At 55.2% G+C, this 14,171-nt stretch overlaps 1 protein-coding gene across 1 annotated transcript in view; it reads left to right on the top strand.

Moving 5' to 3' along the window:
- The window catches only part of PIP5K1B (phosphatidylinositol-4-phosphate 5-kinase type 1 beta), a 47,204-nt gene that overhangs the window by 24,259 nt on the left and 8,774 nt on the right, over positions 1-14,171 (top strand). Inside the window, exons 8-12 of the mRNA XM_075558854.1 lie at positions 4,075-4,280; positions 6,531-6,614; positions 6,723-6,771; positions 7,227-7,311; positions 12,526-12,681. Of these exons, the coding sequence (XP_075414969.1) occupies positions 4,075-4,280; positions 6,531-6,614; positions 6,723-6,771; positions 7,227-7,311; positions 12,526-12,681 (580 nt within the window). The remainder of the gene's footprint in view (positions 1-4,074; positions 4,281-6,530; positions 6,615-6,722; positions 6,772-7,226; positions 7,312-12,525; positions 12,682-14,171) is intronic.

Here is a 14,171-nt window from a genome sequence, read left to right as displayed (position 1 = left end):
GCTAGTCTACCGGCACCTGCAACAATGGCAGCACCCCTGAAAGACCGGGGGGCTGGAGTCCGACCCCACTGAATCCCACAGGGCAGTTCTGTGTGCTCCTGTGCTCTGCTGGGAGTTGGAATCGACTTGACAGCCCCTGACCACCTTTTCCCTCACCACCACCACCACCACCTCCACCTCCACCACGACCACCTCTAACTCCATACAGCCATGTGGCCCTCCCCAGCCACCCGAGGGGAGCGCATACGCAGTGAGGGGATGGGGGAGGACAATCAGCCACTCTCAAGACCTTTGTCCACCAGGAGAGGGCAGCAGCCTGCCGCTCAGTGAAAGCAGCTTTTCCTGCCATGCGAGGCCTGGGTCACTTCCCAACCACGCACTCCACCTGCAGCCTCCGTCCATCGGTGCCTGTCCGTCTCACGCTGAACAGGTTTCCACGGAGCTGCCTAGCAAAGGCAGGGTAGAAGGAAAGGCCTGGCTATCGCTGGCAGGAAAACCAGCCAGTGGGAACCATGACCTGAAGATCCCAACAGACTCACCACAGCCATCCCTGGGCTGTGGGCGTTCTGTGGGGCCTGGGGTCCCCTTGCAGTGGAGGTTGGCTGTAGCAGCAGCTCTTGACAGCAAGGCCAGTCTGCGTAAAGAACACTCCTGCATTCTGCCCCCAGTGAGAGAGACCGTGACCCACACTTTGCCAGGAGAACTCCCCTCTACCCCCCAAGCCGTGCGTGTGCCCCGGAACAGGTGTGAGCGGATGTGTATGCAGGGTGGTGTGCTGACTGTGTTCCATGCTGGTCTTGGTTGTGCACGGCACTCATGCTGACTGAAGCAGCCCTCGGCAGAGAAGGCAGGGCCGCCTGGCTGTCCCCAGCCAAACATTGTGCTCGCCCTGCTTCCGCAGGCTCTCAGCGGTCCTGGTGGCACTTGCTATGAGCGAGCGAGGCAGCAGAGCCTCACGCAGACTAGTTGGGATGGCAGCCGGGACAGCAAGGCAGCCTGTACTTTGCCTAACAAATGCCCAGGCCCACAGTCCGCCCAGTGTGCAGGCAGACACTCCGGGCACAGGTGGGTGCCAAACACTCCTTGCTCAGGTGTGTCGCCTTTCTGGTGGATTTATCCGCTCCCCTGGTTTGCGGCTGGGCAGGGAGGATTGAGCTGAGCTGCTGTCGCTCTCCATTGACGCTGCTTGTCAGATGCCCTCAAGCCCGTTCCGACCCACAGCAATGCAGTGGACAGCAGGAGGGGACACTGCCCGGTCCTCCCACGGCAATGTTGGAGCCTGGTGTCACGGCCACGGATCCATCCACCTTGTCGGGGGCCATCCTCCTTTGCCCTGGCCCTCTGCTTGACCAAGCATGGTGGCCTTCTCCAGGGGCTGGTCTCTCCCGACGACACGCACAAAGCAGCATGTCCAAGGAGCGTGTCTCAGCTCTAAGGAGCATGCTGGCTGCCTTTTCGCTAACTCGGGTCTGTTTGTCCTTCGGGCAGTCCATGGCACTTGATATTCTTCACCAGCACCACCGTCCAAATGCATGGGTTCTTTCCTGGTCTTCTGTAAACTCAGTGTCCCTCTCCCTTGGGCACATGAGACGATCTAAAACACCAGGGCCTGGGCCAGGCACACCTGCATCCTCAACGCAGCAACCTTGCTCTTCTGTGCGGGCAGCCTGGCCCAGCACCGGGCGTCCCTCGACCAACTGCTGCTGCCGTGACCTTGGTCGGCGCTCCAAGCAAGAGGAACTCCCTGCCAGCCGCGGTCTTGGCGCCATTTGCCGTGATGCCACCCACTGGCCCAGATGTGAGGATGTGGGTGGGCTTCCTTTACACAGAGTTGTCATCCATACTGGAAGCTGTCATCTTAAACACACGGGGCTGCCACCCATCCCCAGGACTTTGTTCCAGAAAGGCTGGCCGATTTGCAGTGTACACAGATGCCGTGTGGATTACTTAATGTGGCTCTTCAGCCATTTGTGATACCCCACACCCACCCACCAGATGCCCTTTCTTGTCCTGAGGGGCCTGGGTAAGGAGGTGGGGGAAAAGTGCCTGACTGGATGAAAGGATTCAGCTGTGAGTGATCGCTAATGAGGTTCATGTTGATTGCCGTCCTGCTGGTCAGAAAGGAGCCCTCTCAGGAGCAGAAGAGTCAGCCATTAGTCCTCTGACCCCAAAGTCCCTACGCAGTGAGCCCCCCGGACCCAGGGGACAGCCATGTCACCAGAGGAGGCGCAGCAGCGGAACCAGGAGCCAGAGCGTGAGACAGAGCAGTGGGCGCCCAGCCCACAGAGCAAGTCAAGCTTTGGGGTGGGCAGAGGCTGCCTTGTGGAGTGGGGTGCCTCTGGGCACTTACTTGGGGAGGTGGGTCTGCTGGGCCTTGAATCTGGAGCTGAGTCCTTCAGGCTGGGGCTCAGAGCAGAGTGGCGTGCCCTTTGGGCATTTATTTGCAGCCCTGACCGAGCTTTGTGACATGGCCAGGGCAGGGCAGAGGCCGGGCCAGGTGTTAGGTTTCTCAGGTGGAAATACCTCGGTCCTTGTCTTCAAGCGAGAAAGAATTCACTCCTGGATTGTGATCCAAGTGAGTTTTATAAAGAAGAGAAGAAGTTTCAGGTTTTACACAGGCCCCCTCAGGGCACGTCTCACCCACACGTGGAAACCTGAGAAAACGCACAGCCGGGCGGCCGAGGAGCCACTGGACAGGAGGGACCGCGGCTCAGCCTTCGCTCAACTGTGTGGAGCCCCTGGGAGGGAACACGGTGGGCTCAGAGTTTCCGGCTTTTTGGGGACACCCCCAAGGGGAGGCATGGTCGACGGTACTGGTTGACCCCATTGGCTGAATTAAGCCCACCTGGCCCAGATTGGGGCCCACCCCCTTCCTAGCCAGGCTTGGAGCCTGAATTTGGAGCTTGCCCAGTAGACAACCTGGTCCCTATTCTGGCTCCCTAACAGAAGCTGAGGGCCAGAGGCAGGCCTGCCTGTGGACACGGGAGAGAAGAAACCTTCCTGACCAAAGGGCTGTCTCGCGAGCTTATCTCACCCCAACTGTAGCCTTAACACCCCTAATCAAATGTATAAACGCGGGCATCATCTGTGAGTTGTGTGTGGCCGTTGCGTGACTCCTGGAGCTCAGCAGAGACACAGCGAGCGCTGTGGGAGGGGCGGCTGGTGCTGTAGCTGGGAAGGAAGGATGGCGGATGGGGCAGGTCTGACCTCGGTCGCTGAGCCTGTGATGGTGATGTCCTGCCTGGTGGCCTCGTGGCTATGTGCTGGTTTGCTAGCTGCCAGGGCAGCAGTTTGAAACCACCCGCCGCTCTGTGGGAGAAAGGTGAGGCTTTCCACCCCTGGAAAGAGTGACAGTCTCAGAAACCCACAGGCATAGTCGTACCCCGTCCGGTAGAGTCACTGTGCGTCGGCATCAACTGGACGGCATCGAGTGTGGGGCGTGGCATGAGGAGGTCAGACGCTGCCCCCACTTCCTGTCTTCTTTGCTACAGGTGGCCGGCCTGTCACACGGTGGGAACTGAGTTTCTTTTTATAGCCTGTCACTCTCCAGGGGGGCCTAGCTCCCCAGGGACACGCTCTCAGGGGAGCTTACACCCCAGGGCTCAGGGGGCTCCTCTCAGGGACTCCTCAATCAGAAGGTAGAGCCGGGTGACTGCTTTGGCAGCGCCTCGGGTAGTAGGAGCAGCCACAAGTCCAAAGGTGACCACTGAGCTCCAGGCTGTTGGTCAGTGCGGACACCCAGTGGCCCCTTGGTCCTGCACCCCCCTCTTGTTCCTAGGTTTGAGTCCATGGCTGCAGCCCCTGGGGGCAGCCCCTCATCCAGGATCCTCCTACTTTCCCACAGAGTGTCACCCGGGCCTGATGTCCCTTCTCCGGGGACCAGTCCCTGCAACCTCCTGCTCACAGTGCATAAGACAGAGTCTCGCCATCTCCGCGTCTGAGGAGCGCTCTCCTGGGTGTTTCTTTGTGGCTGTTGGCGCGTCTTCTCTTCGGCTGCGGGAGGCGGGGCCGTGTGTCCGCTGGGCTCTGTGGACCCTGCGGCTGACCGGGCACCTTGCTCTCCTCCTCCCGCAGGTTCTGGAGAGCTTCAAGATCATGGACTACAGCCTCCTGCTGGGCATCCACGTGCTGGACCACTCCCCCAAGGACAAAGAGGAGGACGCCTCTGTGCAGGATGCCAAGCGTCCGGCAACACAGAAGGTCCTCTACTCCACGGCCATGGAGTCGATCCAGGGCTCGGGGACGTCAGGGGACGCGGTCATCCCAGAGAGCCCGGACACGTGAGTGTGCCCCTTCCGCTCCCCAAGCCATCTGTAGACAATGGGACATTCCATCACAGAAGGGTCACGAGGAAAGATGAGTCAAGCAGGGCGCAGTAAAGCACCGACGAAACACACACTATCCTCTGGTTCCTTGAGGCTTCCTCACCCCCCACCACCATGACCCCAGTGCTGCCTTTCACTGCGGGCAAGACCGGAGCACGTGCACAGGTACAGATAAGAGATACGAACTCACGACACTCAGAATCCAGGAACAGGAATGGGAATAGCGACACCAGAAGGGCGGGGGTTAGGTGGGGAGAGGAGGGGAGGAAGGGAGAACCGATTGCATGATACACACACACACACACACACACACACCCCTCCAGGAGAAGGAACAACAGAAACCATGGGGGAAGGGAGGCGGTAGTGGTCAGTGTAAGATATGAAAATAACAATTTCTAATTTATCAAGGGGTCACAAGGACGGGGGTGGGGGAAGAGGAGCTAGTACCCAGGGCTCAAATAGAAAGTAAATGTCTAGAAAAGAATGGGGGCAACATACGCACAGATATGCTTGATACAGTTGATGTATGGATTATTGTAAGAGCCCCCCAAAAATGAACTTTCAACAAAATAAAAGGAGAGAGAAAGAAGGGGCTTGTTCTGAGAGCAGCATCCATCTCTGTGGAGCCCCCTGAGGATGAAGCCTCTGAGAGCCCCGTGCCTGGGGGGGGCGGGAGGTGGCCTGCCCACAGGCAGACTCTGTGGGAACGTGGATCCGTGCAGACGGAGTGAGGTTAAGCATTACCAGGTCACCATCTGTCCTCCATCCCGACCCAGTTCTTAAATTTGTTCTAGCTTCTACTCCGCTTCCACCTAGATTGAAGTTTATTCTCTGCTTTGTTTGAGTCTTTGTTTTGTTTTGTGTGGGCGTGTGATTTTCCTCCTGTGACTAGAGGACAGCTAAACCCCATGGGGACAGGGACGAGATGAGCAGTCCCGTGGGGTCCTGTCCCGGGAGTCTGGAGGGACACGGGAGCTGAGGACGGCGGGTCCAGGCAGGAGTACAGTTGCAGTTGAGAGGCTTTATTAAGCTTCCTGTGGCATTTAAACTCTTCCGTTGGTTGTCCTCGGGTCACATGCCCGCTGAACCACTGAAAGACACAGGCACAGCGGAGAGGGCTCTCCCAAGGAGCAGAAGCAGTGACCGCCAAAGACCCGTCTTGGAGACCCGGGTTACCATCAGGCGCAGGTGGCGAGTGGCCAGGAGGCCAGGGCAAGAGCACCCTGATCTTGGTCACTGGGCCCTGCCCGGTCTCCAGGTGCCCTCAGGAGCAGGATTTCAGTTCAGGAAGAGAGTGGGCATGTGACACTCTTCCAAACGTCCCCTCGCAGGCTGCCCCCGTCTGGGCACATGCTGGACAGTTGCTAAGAAGCAGATGAGCAGAGACATGAGCATGTGCTGGGCAGAGTATTAAACACGAGACTGTAACCGCCACCGTGTGCACAACACGCACACGGCCGGGCTGTCCAATGGGAGGTGCCGTTCACCTCACGTCCTACAGATTGTGTTTTATGCATATTTTCTGTGTGCTTTTCTGTGTTGCATTACAATGGGCACTGGATTTATACAGCGCTTTTAGTGGCATTGCACATTGGGCTGCTAATCCAAAGGTCGGCAGTTCAAAACCGCCAGTCGCTCCAAGGACGAAAGGGGAGGCTGTCTGCTCTCATGAAGAGTTACGGGGGTGGCTCTACCCTGTTGCACAAGGTCAGTGTGAGTCGGCATCAACTTGGCACTGTGTTTAATTTGGAGGGCGTGGGAGTGTTTTTACTACTATTTGAAAATAAATGTTATTTTGAAAGGCATGAAAAATATGTGCTGTGGTCTTAAAATACCAAAAACAAAACAAAACTCCCTGCAGGACAGGGCAGAACTGCCCCTGTGGGTCTCCGGGACTTTAACAGGCATAGAAAGCCCCATCTTTCTCCCTCGGAGCAACTGGTGGTTTTGAACCGCCCACCTTGTGGTGAGCAGCCCGACACGGAAGCACTGTGCCCTGGGTTTTAAAATAGGAATGACTAAGTAATCGTTAAGGTTCTTCCCATCCAACTGGACAAGCAGTGGTCTGTGGTCCTCAGTGGGGAAGTCTGTGTCTCTGGCTTCCTAGGAAGCCGTCCCCAGAGGGCCCGCCCCAACCCATACACCCCCAACCTCTTGTCCTGAGGACGCCTGACCTAGGTGTGCTGTCTTTTGCCCCGCCCACAGGATGGGAGGAATCCCGGCCAAGAGCCACCGAGGAGAAAAGCTGCTGCTCTTTATGGGCATCATCGACGTCCTGCAGTCCTACAGGTGGGGCGGCAGTCCGTGCGCTGCGGGGCCTAAACTCTGAAGATGCTCTGGAGTGGGGAAAGGGGGGGTGCATGGCAGCTCACGGTCTGTCTGTCTGCTGGCGTCTAGGTTGATGAAGAAGCTGGAGCACTCCTGGAAAGCTCTCGTCTATGACGGGGTGAGTGTCCCTCTCTCTCCTCCCTGAACAGCCCGCTTTCCTGGGCACTTGCTTTGAGCGGAGGCCTGCATACACCCTCAGCCGGCCCTTGTGTGGGCGCCACTGCTCCACCAGCCTGGGCTCACGCCCCGAAAACACGCTGACCTTGGAAAACACTGCAGAGCATTGTTTGTCTCCACCTGTCTTCACCACAGGCTGAGTGCGGTCGGGCTCGGCCCAGGCTCCCACACCCTTTCTGTCCAGCTGAGGGAGGGTCTCCCGCCAGGGGAGGAGGCTCTTCCCCCTGGAACAGCTAGAATGGTTTTGGATCCATGCACGCCCTCTGACCCCCAGCCTGACTCCTGAAGGCGCAGGGCCTGGCCAGGGGCGCAGCCTGTGGGGAGGGGGACACTGCCGTGCCGGTCGGTGTCCAGGGCTGGCTGAGAAGTCACGGGGACACGGGGCTTGTCTTGCAGGACGCCGTCTCAGTCCACAGACCAAGTTTCTACGCAGACAGGTTCCTGAAGTTTATGAATTCCAGAGTTTTCAAGAAAATCCAAGGTAGGATCTTCGTCCTTTTTTTTTTTAAATACTTTTGTTAGGGGCTCTTACGTCTGTTATCACAATCCATACGTTCACCCAGTGCATCAAGCACATGTGCACAGAGCTGCCATCCTTTTACAGCATTCTCTTCCCACTTGAGCCCCTGCTATCAGCTCCCCATATCTTCCCCGTCCCTCCCCTGCCCGCCCTCACGAACCCTTGATAAGTTATAGATTATTATTTCCATATCTTATATTGTCCTCCAACACTTTTCCATTATTCATGGGGGGGGTTCTAGGTTGATCCTTGTGATTGATTTCCCCCTTCTTCCGCCACCCTCCACTAATCCTCCTGATACCTCTACTCTCCTTGTTGTCCCTGAGGGGTTATCTATCCTGGATTCCCTGTGTTGTGGATTCTTATCTGTAGCATTGCGCATGCTCTGGTCTAATCTGATTTGTAAGGTAGAATTGAGATCGTGATAGTGTTAAGGAACCAACAAAGAGCTACAGGAAAGTTGTGTGTTTCATCAGTGCTATTGACTGCACCCTGACTGGCTCATCTCTTCCTTTTGACCCTTCTGTGAGGGCACGTCTAATTGTCTACAGATGGGCATTGGGTCTCTACTCCATGCCCCGCCCCCCATTCACATTGGGTATGATTTTGTTTTGGGTCTTAGATGTCTGATACCTGATCCTATCGACACCTCGTGATTGCACAGGCTGGTGTGCTTCTTCCATGTGGGCTTTGTTGCTTCTCCGCTAGATGGCCGCTTGTTTACCTTTAAGCCTTTAAGACCCCAGATGCTAGATCTTTTGATAGCTAGGCACCATCAGCTTTCTTCACCACATTTGCTTATGCATCTATTTGTCTTCAGCGAAGTGTCAGGAAGGTGAGCATCACAGAATGCCGATTATTAGAACAAAGTGTTCTTGTGTTAAGGAAGTACTTGAGTCGAGGCCCAATGACCATTTGCAATCTTAATTCTTAACATACAGATATAAGTACATCTATACCCCTCTCGCTATATATAAATATATTTACATATGTACATGCCTGTATTGGGGCCTCTATAAATATCTGTTGCTTCCTGGTTCTTTCCTCTATTTCCTTTTACTTCCCTCTTGTCCCACCATCATGTTTGGCCTTCATTTAATAATTCCTCACTGCTACATTGCCCTTGATTGAGCCCCACTAGGCATCCTACGCCCTTCTCTCCATTGATTTTAGTTCACTTGTTGTTCCCTTGTCCCTGAGTTGCCCCCACACAAAAACACTTCCTTTCTCCCACCTCCCCTTATCCCATATCACCCCCGGAACCATTGGTCCCATTTTTTTTCATCTCTGAATTATTTATCCCGCCTATCTTATCTAGATGGCATGCAGAGACATTAATAAGCACAAAAACCAGGCAAAGCCAAATAAAACAACAAAGGAAGTCAAGAACAACAAAACAATAGCAAAACAACAACAAAAAGAAAGCCACTGACAAAAATGGGAAGCCTGTAAAGAGTTCAGGGTCTGCTTGTTGGCCTTTACGAGTGTTTCCCAGTCGAGTCTGATGGGTGCCACTCTGTCTCCAAGGTCTGTTTCTGGTATTCCCCGGGGGTCTCGTCACTTTGCTCGCCTTGCTGCTCTGTTGCATGCCCTTAGTGTTTCGCCCCAGAGTGATGGGGTCAGATTGTGCACAGTTCCCGCACTGTGTCTCCAGCATTGCCCTCCATAGCACTAGTGAGGGACTTCGTGTCTCGTGGTGGGGCCTGCCCTATGGTCCTCTCTTTGCATTGTCTGCTCTGAGCAGGGACATCGTCCTTGCGGCTTGGTGGGCCAGGATGTCCACCCCTCCCTCTCCGTCCCTTTTCGTTTCTCCCATGTGCTCTAATCTGATGCGCCCCCTCTCCCCAAGCTGTAGCCCCAGTGCTGAGCACTGAAGTGCATTCTTCTGGGGTGGGGGTGTCCACGTAGTTGGGATTGGGGCTGGCCCCACAGACCTCTCTATTGTTTCCCTGGTACATGCCGATATATGTTGTATTCACGTCTTGGCATGTCAGGTTGAAGCCTGGTCTCTCTCTCTCCCTCTCCTGTGGAGATATAAACAATACCCTCCCTGTGGGTGGGTTAGTGCCCTGCTCGCCCACCCCGACACCCACATGTTTTTCCCCCCTTTCTTTCCCCCTCCTACTTAGTTGGATGCCATATTTATCCCTGGATTGAGTTTGGGCCCTGTCATGGTAGCTAGCCTTCTCCCCAGGAATGTTTGTATACAGTAGCTTTTTCCCTATGCCTCATTTTTTTTTTAAGCTTACCTCAGCGGATTCATGTTGTACTTGTCCTTTTGTGCTTGGCTTACTTTGATTAGCATGATTTCCTCCAGTTCTTCCCACACAGCAATGTGCTTCATTCATTCATCACTGCTTTTTAGGGATGCGTAGTACTCCATTGTTTGTATGTATGTACCATCATTTTTTATTCTATTTGTCAATTGACGGAAATTTGGGTTGTTTCCAACTCCTTGCAACTGTGAACTGTGTCGCGATGAACATTGGAGCACAGGTGTCTGGCCGTGGTTTGTTTCTTGCCTCTTCTGGGTATGTGCCCAGTAGAGGGATGGCTGGGTTGTATAGTAGCTCGACTTCCATCTGTTTTAGATATCGATTTCCATAGTGGCTGCACATGCCTACAGGTCCACCAGCAGTGGATGAGAGTTCCTGTCTCCCCACAGCCTCATTTTGGTTTTTTTTAGTGAATGCTATTTTGTCGTGACCACTTCACTGCCGAGCTTTCTACCGGCAGCTTGGCGAGTTTTGTTTTTTTTTCTAACTATAAGAGTTGGAACTATTTACTTTCCCCAGGGCAATACTTAATTACAGCTAAGCAAGTCTGGCTGAAAATTGATGGGTGCTCTATCCCTTAGGCTCCTGTTTAGCATGGGGCCCAGACATACCGAATCCTGGTCAGGTATGTCAGAGTATGATTGTCTAACGGTTGAGTGCCCAGCTAGATGAAATGGCCTACGGGAAGGGCACTGGGCTCATGCAGACCTGTCTCTGTGAGGGCACTTCAGACGGTTCACGGAAAGGGCCAACACCTGGTCACCTCACTGTCCCAGGCCCTTCACAGGCGCCCAGTCATCCTCACAAACACCATCAAAGGAAGGTTGCAGGCCGGCATGCAATGAGTGTGCAGCTGACCTCCAACCTGCCCCCTCAAGACCACCACCGTCCACTCAGTGTCCCCAAGCCAAGAGTGCTGGTGCCCCGCGGCCTCCACTGCCTGGGACTTCTGTGTCCTTGTCCTTGCTCTGGGACTCAGGCCGTTGTTTCTGTGGTGCTGCTGTGGATACCCGGGAGCCCCACGTGGGCAGGGCGCTGTGTCTTCCATCAACCCCACCACCCCATTGTTCCCAGCCTGCAGCCGGAGGGAGAACGTAAGCCTAAGTCGGGCCTGGCTGTGGGCAGACAGAAGGAACCCTGGTGGACAGTGGCCACGTGTTGGGCTGCGAGCCACAAGGTCAGCAGTTTGAAACCACTGGTCCCTTCGAGAGAAAAAGATGAGGCTTCCTACTGCCCTCAAGAGTTAGGGTCTCGGGTACCCACGGGGTAGCTCTGCCCCATGCGACAGAGTCGATGTGAGCCAGTCCGGACCCCTAGGTGGATGACATAGTCGCTGGGACAGTGGACACACACGTGGCCCTGGTGGCGATAGCCGGTCCCTTCTGCCGTACATGGGGTCACTGAGAGTCAGCACCAGCTCCACAGCACCTCCAGCCACAGCCGCAGTCTGCCGTGAACACCCTTCCCGGCCAACAGACTGTGCTTACTAGACGTACTAGAGCAGTAAGGGCGTGCCATCCCATTGTACTGCGTCCCAGCTTGACTTCTGAGCCCCCTGGGAATCAGCCCTCCAGCCTTCTGCATGGGCCCTGCCCCCACCACTTCCTTGTCACCTGCTCCCACGCTGTCTTCTCTGTGGCTGATGGATTCACTCCAGGGGCCCCAGGCAACCGAGGGGAGCTGCCCCGTAGGGCTTCCTGAGCTGTCACCTTTACTGGGGCACGCTGCCGGGATCTCAACATCATTCACAGGCCCACAAATTTATCAGCTGGAAAGCTCGCCGGCTATCTTTGGTGTTACCGTGTTAGGCCAGCTGACTAGAGAAACAAGTCCAGAGACACGCATGTGTGTAAGACAGAGCTTTATATCAGAGGGCAATTACATATTGCGAAACATCCCCACCCAGTCCAGATCGAGTCCATGAGTCCGATACTAGCTCATATGTCCAATACCAGTCTATGAATTCCTCTTCAGACTCACGCAACGCATGCAATGATGCCTAATGAATGGAGATCACAGGCCAGTGAGTGGAAGGTCTTGTGAATCCAGTGGTGGTAGAAGCATCTCAGTGCTGGCAGGGGTCTCCACGTGGCTCCTCCAGCTCCAGGGCTCTGGCTCCATCAGCGTAGCTCCATGTGGCTTGTCAACAGGAATGTCTCGCAGGGAGATGAAGCAGAGACAGAGTGCCTGGCTTCCAGGGAGCTATTTATCTCCATTGCACCTCTAAATTAGGTCATCAAGCTGTGACCTGGGTGACAGGCTAGACTCCACCCCTTCCTCAAGTTGACAGATGATGTCACTGCCCCAGTGAAGGCTGGAGCTGCTTCTCTGTGGTGAAGCGTGGGACATGAACTGGTGTTGATCTCCACTGGCGTTCCCCACCCCCGCCATGAACCAAAACCAAGCCCCTAAAGTCTTACTGGACCCAATAGTGAAACCCACCACCCCCTGCCAAAGAATTAACTCTGACTCACAGTGACCCTCTCAGACAGACGCAAACTGCCCCTTTGGGTTTCCGAGACTGGAAGACTTTATAGGAGGCGACAGCTGCATGTTTCTCCCGTGCAGCGGCTGGTAGCTTTGAACCACCAACCTGTTGGTCACCAGCTCAATCTGTAACCCACTCGGCCACCCTACTAGTTCATAAAGTCTGCCTGCCTGGAGAACCGTGCTCTTTCAAGGAACTATGTGTGGGGTGTAGCCAACTACAGGAACTCGAAAGGTTCGATGAGCCACCTGGGGCGGTGAGGGGTGGAGCAGCTCAGAGATGGGTGGTGAGCACGCGTCGATGTGCACGGAGGGGGTGCTGGGGACACTGAGTGACTGGGTGTTTGCACCAAGAGAAGGTAGGGGCGTGGTCTCACAGCAGCGTCTCTGTCTCCCTTTCCTGCTGGTCCAGCTGTGAAGGCCTCACCGTCCAAGAAACGGTGCAACTCCATCGCCGCCCTGAAGGCAGCGTCGCAGGAGATCGTGTCCTCCTTCAGCCAGGAGTGGAAGGACAGGAGGCGGGACCTTCTGAGCGAAGGGCAGAGCTTCAGCAGCCTCGATGAAGAAGGTGAGCGAGATGCCGCGCGGCAAGGGAAAGCCTCTGGCCGCGTGTAAGCGAGGGGTGCCAACGGGCCCGTAGAGAACACAAAGCAGGAAAGCACCCAAGGATCCCACCACCCACAGGTCGGACTCAGGGTGCAGTTTTTAACTCTGAGACTCAGTCTGTGCGTGTCTGATGCGCCCATACGTGCGTGTGCATGGGCATCCGGTGTAACCAGGAGTTATCTCACTAGCTGTGGAGTTTCCATGGAATTTGATCTTTTCCTCCTTGCTGGGCAGGTTGATTCTCTGGGTGGATATGGAAGTGTTGTTGGAGTTATTAGTGGTCATGTCGTCGGCCCCAACTCGCAGTGACACCCCGCCCCACGCCCCAACATGCACAGAGGAACAAGACGCTGGGTTGGGTCCCCCTGGATCAGAGGGTTAGCTTTAATTGGTTGATTCTCAGAAGCCAGTCACCAGGCCTTTCTTCCTCATCTTAGTCTGGAAGCACCCCCAGAAACTCGCTTAGCATTATAATGCACAAGCCATCCATTGGCCTTTTCAAATAGGTTTAGGATTTTCTGGCTGTCCTTGGCTACTGCCTAAACTTGGCTTATTAGCTGTCGGGGTGGCCTAGCAGTTACACGTGAGCTGCTAATTGCCAGGTTAGTGGTTCAGACCTACCACCTACTCACATATTTTCCCACACCAGCCTGCCTGTTGGCTCTCAGCTGGGCCACTCAGCAGGACAGTGAGTAGGAGGGGTGCTGCCCAGTCTGCTTCTTAAAGAAGCCCCTGATGAATGAGCCCACTGGCGGTGGGGGGGGGCGGGGGGAAGTGCTGCTAACTGCAAGGTCAGCAGTTTGAAACCATCAGTCACCCCTCAGGTAAAAAATGAGGCTTTGTACCCCTGTAGAGAGTGACAGTGTCAGGTTCCCGCGGGAGCAGTGCCCCGTCTTGTCAGATCACAATGCGTGAGCATCGGATCCATGACGGACGGTCTGGTCTGGTGCTTTTGAGTTTCATCGGACGAGGGAGAGGCGACACTTGAGGCTTTTCTACTGCGGCTCCATTCCTTGGGAAGAGCCTGACCATGGTGCAAAGGGCTAAGCGCCAGAAATGCTAACTATGGGCTGGCAGCTCCAGGGAGAAACACGGAGCCATCGTCTTCCATGGGAGCCCCCAGAGGCCTCCGGGCCACTCTCCTGTGTGCTAGAGGGTCACTGTGGGTCAAGGTCACCTCCACGGCAGTGGGTTTGAGTGTTGGCATTCTTCTAAAGGTTCCATTCTGGCTCACGGTGACCCTGCGCACAACAGAGTGGAACCCTGCCCAGACCCACACTGCCTGGCCATATGACATCTGAGCCACGGTGCCATCCATGTCCCGCTAGGTTTTCCTCCTCTTCACTGGCCTTCTGGTTGACCAGCATGATGTCCCTTTCCAAGGACTGGTCTCTCTTCATAACATGTCCAAAACACGGGAGAGCAAGCCTCGCTTCTAAGGAACCTTGGGCT

This window comes from Tenrec ecaudatus, chromosome 10 (genome assembly GCF_050624435.1).
Source record: "Tenrec ecaudatus isolate mTenEca1 chromosome 10, mTenEca1.hap1, whole genome shotgun sequence".
Lineage (NCBI taxonomy): Eukaryota > Metazoa > Chordata > Mammalia > Afrosoricida > Tenrecidae > Tenrec > Tenrec ecaudatus.
This window is presented reverse-complemented; position numbering and strand designations above follow the sequence as displayed.